The sequence below is a fragment of the Myotis davidii genome, unplaced genomic scaffold (assembly GCF_000327345.1).
Source record: "Myotis davidii unplaced genomic scaffold, ASM32734v1 scaffold425, whole genome shotgun sequence".
Taxonomy (NCBI): domain Eukaryota; kingdom Metazoa; phylum Chordata; class Mammalia; order Chiroptera; family Vespertilionidae; genus Myotis; species Myotis davidii.
The window spans coordinates 2,715,654-2,721,757 of NW_006296413.1; the positions used below are offsets into that span (position 1 = coordinate 2,715,654).

Genomic DNA, 6,104 nt, shown 5'->3' on the forward strand with positions numbered 1-6,104 from the left:
CCCGTAAGAAAGATGGGCTTTCTTTGGGGAGCGATGACAATGTTCTGGAATTAGATGGTGGCGATGGCTGCACAACCTTGCAAATGTCCTAAAAACCACCACTGAGGCATACACTCTAAAAGGGTGAATGCAACGGTGTAAAAATTACATCCTGATTTTAGAAATGTAAAAGCTGTGGGAAGAAAGGCAGCCCTGTGCCGGAAATAGCCCAGAGAGGAGGCTGGTCCCAGCCCCACCTCGGAGCAGCTCTGTGCCCCGCAGCCAGTCACTTGGCTCAGTGGCTCAGTTTCCTCGTCTTCAAAATGAGAAGACTGGTCCAGCTGGTCTCTGAGGGCCCCTCTTATTCCAAAATCACAGGGTTCTAAGTTAAGCTACATGACCTGGAGGACTCAGCAAGCACTGGCCTGTGGTCAGCTGACCCTGCTGATGGGCCCTGTGGCTCTGATGTTAACGTTGATGGGACTGGGAATGGCCAGTGGGCTCTCATTCTGTACCTGGCCCCGCACGGACATGCTTTCATTAATCTAACCCACACAGCACGCCCTTTGAAGTCAGCGTCATTATTACCCTCCGCAAAAGGAAGAGAAGCCGGGTCTAGAGAGGTTAAGTGCCTTCCCGAGGTCATACGGCCGGTGGAGCTGAGGTGCACTTTCAGGCCGCGGGGCTCCAGAGCCGGTTTCCGTTTCTCAGCCACTTCTCTGAGGGCGGAGAGCAGTCTTGGTGCAGCCAGAAGCGGGAAGGAGGGAGAGGCCCAGTGACTTCCTGCGGGAGACATTCCCTCTTAAGGTCACGGGCAGATTTGAGTCTCCGGTATTTTCTGCCTGTTTTACATTCCCCCAACCCCCTTCAATCATTACCTTTGTGGCTACTTACTGTCACTTTCTCCAAGATGAAGGCTCTGGCCGTGGAAGGCAAAAGAGTTGGGAAGTACTGTCCACCACGGGGCAGTAGGCGTAAAGGCCTACGCCCTCTTAGTCCGGGGTGACAGACACCAGCTAACTAGTCATGAAAGTAGGCCAGATACAAGGTTCCTTGTAGAGCATTTGAGAAGCACAGCTAGGGTAACGGACATCTAAGTAAAGCTAAGTATCCTACGGCTTTCTGCGATGATTTCAGCGGCTCCTGCCTTCTCAGGGTTTTCAGAGGTGACCAGGAGGGTGCCCGGTCCCCCAGTCTTCCCTTTAGGAAGGGTACACTCAGCCTAATTAAGAGAACCCAAGGCTTTCAAGTCAGAGTCAGCCTTGGCCCTTGTGGTGGGAGCTGATTTGCCCTGACGGACTCACTTCCGGGGGCCCACGGCTGAACTTTGGGATTGAGGTCAGGTACAGCCTTGACTGTGCCCAGCGATGGCCGTGAGAACTGGCCTCTGACCCTGCTGCTGGGCTCATGGGCCCTTCCCCTGAACATCACGGGTTCGGGGGGCTTCGTTCATACCTCTGTCTTGTTGCCCTGAACGTTCTGACTTCTTACACACCTTTCGAGCCCGTAAGTCCATGATCCGTCCCCAGGTGGGAATGTATTTCTTTCCTTGTCCTGCTTCCTCCAGCAGCTAAATTCGGTCTCCACGTCGGGAATGCTGGTAAAGCCTCCTTGGGTGTCTGAGCTTTGTACTCTGCTTGTTTCTCAGAGGAAACAAAACTACCTTTTCATGCCCTTTTAATCCATGTGGTTCATTTGTCATTTTACTATGAAGGGAGCTGGAAAGATGTCAGCCGGGGGGTGGGGAGGGGGTGCAGGGGGGACCTGGGGTTGGGGTAAGAGTCACGTTGCAGGGGCCCTTCTGGGAGGCAGGCTTCTCACCTCTGCCTGACCTGAGTGCTCTTTTTTCCCAGATGTGAATGTGGACCAACCAGATGAGAAATCCATCATTACCTACGTGGCTACTTACTATCACTATTTCTCCAAGATGAAGGCCCTGGCTGTGGAAGGCAAAAGGATTGGGAAGGTACTGTCCACCGCGGGGCAGTAGGTGTAAAGGCCAGAGAAGGCCTGGCCTCAGGGTCTTACCCCCCTCAAGCAGGGTTAGGGTGGAGCTGTAGGACTAGGCCCAGGGCCATTGGACAGGATCCCATGTCACTGTCTCGCAGGTGCTGGACCACGCCATGGAGGCCGAGCGCCTGGTGGAGAAGTATGAGTCCCTGGCCTCAGAGCTGCTGCAGTGGATCGAGCAAACGATCGTGACCCTCAATGACCGGCAGCTGGCCAACTCCCTGAGCGGGGTCCAGAACCAGCTGCAGTCCTTCAATTCTTACCGCACCGTAGAGAAGCCGCCCAAGTAAGTGCCCCTGGGCCGCTCCTTGCCACAGCGGGCCCGCCCTGAGCTGTGCTCACCCGAGAGGAAGCTAAATTAGGATGGCCTTTCGGGAGGGAAATTTGGCAGTGCATAGATGCAGGGGAGGCTCATCTCCCTCGGCTCAAAGCACTAGAAGCAGTCCCCTGAATGAATTCTTAAATGATTATCCATTAAAAAAAAATCAGGCTGTGGAGATGATTGCCAAGGGATGTAGAGTCAGTGCAATTCACTCAGATACTGGTCAGGGCCCCAGCAACCCAGCCCCAGCTTAGGGACCGGGTCAGGAGATTAGACCTGACAGGCAACACAGGAGTGTGGCTAGTAGCTTGCACATTGCAGAGGTTCTTATCACCTATACAGGGTGTCCCCCAAGAATGTATATACACTTGAACAGCCGATAGCTATAATAGCTACAATATACACACACTATAATAGCTGTCGGCTGTTAAAGTGTGTATACATTTGAAAAAATGAAATGTATTTTAATAAACACTGCCTTTATAATTATCCAAAGTGTGTGTATACATTCTGGGGGGACACCCTATATATTTTAGAAATTAACTCTTCAAGGATGGAACTGCTGTTGGGCAGTTCTATACAGTGTATGCTAAAATGGCTGTTTTCCTATTATGGAGCTCTTTTGGAGTTAGTACGCTTCAGCTCCAAAGCTAGAATTAATCCAGAAAACATCTATTCCTATACATTCCAGGGAATGATTTGACCCAGAAAATCCTCTTCTGGGCATTGAACAAAGATGTAGCTTCAAGGATGTTCACCAGCGTGACCTCTGTAAAAGAAAAATAAGTCACAACCACTGACACTTATGTTGAAGAAATGTGTCGATTGGCTAAAAAGATATTCATGACAGTTTACAGAACAGTTATTTGTGGACAACAGAGAGCAAAGGGCTAAGTCCAGGTTCAAAGTGCCTGCGTTCAAATCCTGGCTCTTCAACTTAATGGTTGTGAGTTGTTACCCTCTCCGTGTCTCAGTGTTCTCATCTGGAAAATGGGGGTAATAGGAGGATGTAGCCAGCCGGGAGAACTAAGCAATGTGTGTAAAGTCCTTGGAAGAAGGCCTGCCCCACAGTGAGAGAGTCCTGGACAAATGTTAGCCACAGCTATGATCCGAGCCCGTGTGTGTAAAACGAAAATGAAGCAAGTGCGTGCCAGTGGGTAACAGGGGCCATTTCTGGGTGGTTTTCAGGTGTTTTTAAATTACGTTCTTTTCATTCACCAGTATTCTCTGTCTTTCATGTGTTGCTTTTATGAGAAGAAAATCGGCACAGGACACTTCATTGTAAAACGTAGAGTCCCTGTTCCCCCCTCCTTCCCCCATGACCTTTGACTCTGACCCCACCCTGGCCTCCCACCCCAGGTTCACAGAGAAAGGGAACCTGGAAGTGCTGCTCTTCACCATCCAGAGCAAGCTGCGGGCCAACAACCAGAAGGTGTACACGCCCCGCGAGGGCCGGCTCATCTCTGACATCAACAAGGTCTATAACCTCTCTTTCCCATCCCACAGGCGTCCCACCCTTGGCACCAGCCCCTACGGCCCCAACTTGAACTCTGGTCCCCGATGCCCACACCCCTCCCTGGTGCAGACGTGACTCACACATTCTCTCATGCGTCCTGCACCCCCCCTTCCTCCTCCCTCTGCCTCTCCATGTGAGTTCACATAATAAAATCATGCCCTAGTCTCTGATCTTGTTCAGCCTGATGATTAATAAAAGTAATAGGGGTCACCCACCGTCCGTCCCCCCCCACACACACACAAATCCAGTGGTATCCATTGTTCCCAGTCCCCTCCAGTCCTTGCCTGAAGCAGGTCGTGGCTGCTGCGCTCACGCCGCCCCTGCTTCTCATACTTCCATGCACCGGCGTCTAACTGAGCGCATTCCGCAGATGCACTAGACCGCGCTTCCCTGGGACTCACCATGTGCCCAGCCCCAGTGACCCCTCCTTCCTGAGCCCTGGCCCTTCAGCACTGATCCTGTCCCACCTCGCAGGCCTGGGAGCGGCTGGAGAAGGCGGAGCATGAGCGGGAGTTGGCCCTGCGCACCGAGCTGATCCGCCAGGAGAAGCTGGAGCAGCTGGCCGCCCGCTTCGACCGCAAGGCCGCGATGCGGGAGACCTGGCTCAGCGAGAACCAGCGCCTCGTGTCCCAGGTAGAACAGGGGCTCTTGGCCTGTCCAGGTGCCGGGGAGAGGGGAGGAGAGGGTGGTGGGTAAGAAGCCCTGCAGTGTGCGGAGCTAATGAAACAAGAAGTCCATCATCACGTGGATAAAAAGACCAAGAGTCCCAGGATCCAGGGCCAGAGGCTTGAGCAGGAGGAAGGGTTGGCGAGACAGGATGAGATGGGATAGAGAGGAAACTGAGAGCCACCTCATGGGGTTGGCTTCTTGCAGCCGAAGTGCTGGTGGGGTTGGGGGGTGGGGCGGAGGGATTAGTGGGATGAGCAGAGCTTCCCGAGCTCCCAACCTCCCCTCCCTGTCCCAGGACAACTTTGGGCTGGAGCTGGCAGCCGTGGAGGCAGCAGTGCGGAAGCATGAAGCCATTGAGACGGACATCGTGGCCTACAGCGGCCGGGTGCAGGCTGTGGACGCCGTGGCCGCTGAGCTGGCCGCCGAGCGCTACCACGACATCAAGCGCATCTCCGCGCGGCAGCACAACGTGGCGCGGCTCTGGGACTTCCTGCGGCAGATGGTGGCCGCCCGGCGGGAGCGGCTCCTCGTCAGCCTGGAGCTGCAGAAGGTGTTTCAGGACCTGCTCTACCTCATGGACTGGATGGACGAGATGAAGGTGCGGGATCGGGGTTGTGGGGGTGCAGACGCTCACGCGCTCGGCTGATCTTCACAGAGTATGTTCCAGAGCAGGGCCCTGTCCCCAGTTAGATGAACGGAGCAAACAGGTCCCTGTCCTCATGGGTTCATGTTCTAGTGGGAGGAGACAGAGGATAAAACCATGGACCCATCAACAAACAGAAGAGCAGGTGCACATAAAACCGCCGGGGAGACGAACGGGCTGTGGAGGGAGCGGTCTGGAAGGCCTGGCTGAGAAAACGCCTTCAAGCTGAGCTCAGAATAGTGCAAGGAGCCAGCACAGGGAGAGCTGAGGAGAGGACTCCCAGGCAGAAGGCGCACCTAGCAAAGGCCCTGGCCGTTGCAGCCTGGCGTGTTCAGCATGAGAGGGGACGGGGCGGGGGCAGGGGAATGGGACAAGGAAGGCAGTGGCCAGCTCAGCTCACTAAGGCCTTACAGGCCTGGTCAGGGAGTTTGGATTATTATTTTTGTTGTTGTTAATCCTCACCCAAAGACATTTTTTCCATTGATTTTTAGGGAGAGTGTAAGAGAGAGGGACAGACAGAGAGAAACATTGATGTGAGAAATACATTGATTGGTTGTCTCCTGCACAAGCCCTGACCAGGGCCCGGGCCGGGGAGGAGCTTGTAATCGAGGAGTGTGCCCTTGACGGGAATCGAATCAGGGACCCTTTGGTCCGCAGGCCAATGCTCTATCCACTGAGCCAAACTGGCTAAGGCAGGAGTTTGGATTTTATTCATAGTAACATGGAGCCTTTTTAAAAAAATATATTTTTATTGATTTCAGAGAGAGGAAGGGAGAGGAAGAAAGAGATAGAAACATCAATGATGAGAAAATCATCCATCAGCTGCCTCCTCACGCCCCCTACTGGAGATCAAGCCCAAAACCTGGGCGTGTGCCCTGACCATAAATCAAACCATGATCTCCTGGTTCATGGGCTGACACTCAACCACTGAGCCACACTCGCCGGGCCTTTTTTTTTTTTATTCC

The 6,104-nt window shown here is 53.6% G+C and overlaps 1 protein-coding gene across 1 annotated transcript in view; it reads left to right on the forward strand.

Annotated features, from left to right (window-relative positions):
• The window catches only part of SPTBN2 (spectrin beta, non-erythrocytic 2), a 48,495-nt gene that overhangs the window by 25,560 nt on the left and 16,831 nt on the right, over positions 1 to 6,104 (forward strand). Inside the window, exons 9-13 of the mRNA XM_006771685.2 lie at positions 1,833 to 1,945; positions 2,088 to 2,275; positions 3,671 to 3,788; positions 4,302 to 4,460; positions 4,792 to 5,094. Of these exons, the coding sequence (XP_006771748.1) occupies positions 1,833 to 1,945; positions 2,088 to 2,275; positions 3,671 to 3,788; positions 4,302 to 4,460; positions 4,792 to 5,094 (881 nt within the window). The remainder of the gene's footprint in view (positions 1 to 1,832; positions 1,946 to 2,087; positions 2,276 to 3,670; positions 3,789 to 4,301; positions 4,461 to 4,791; positions 5,095 to 6,104) is intronic.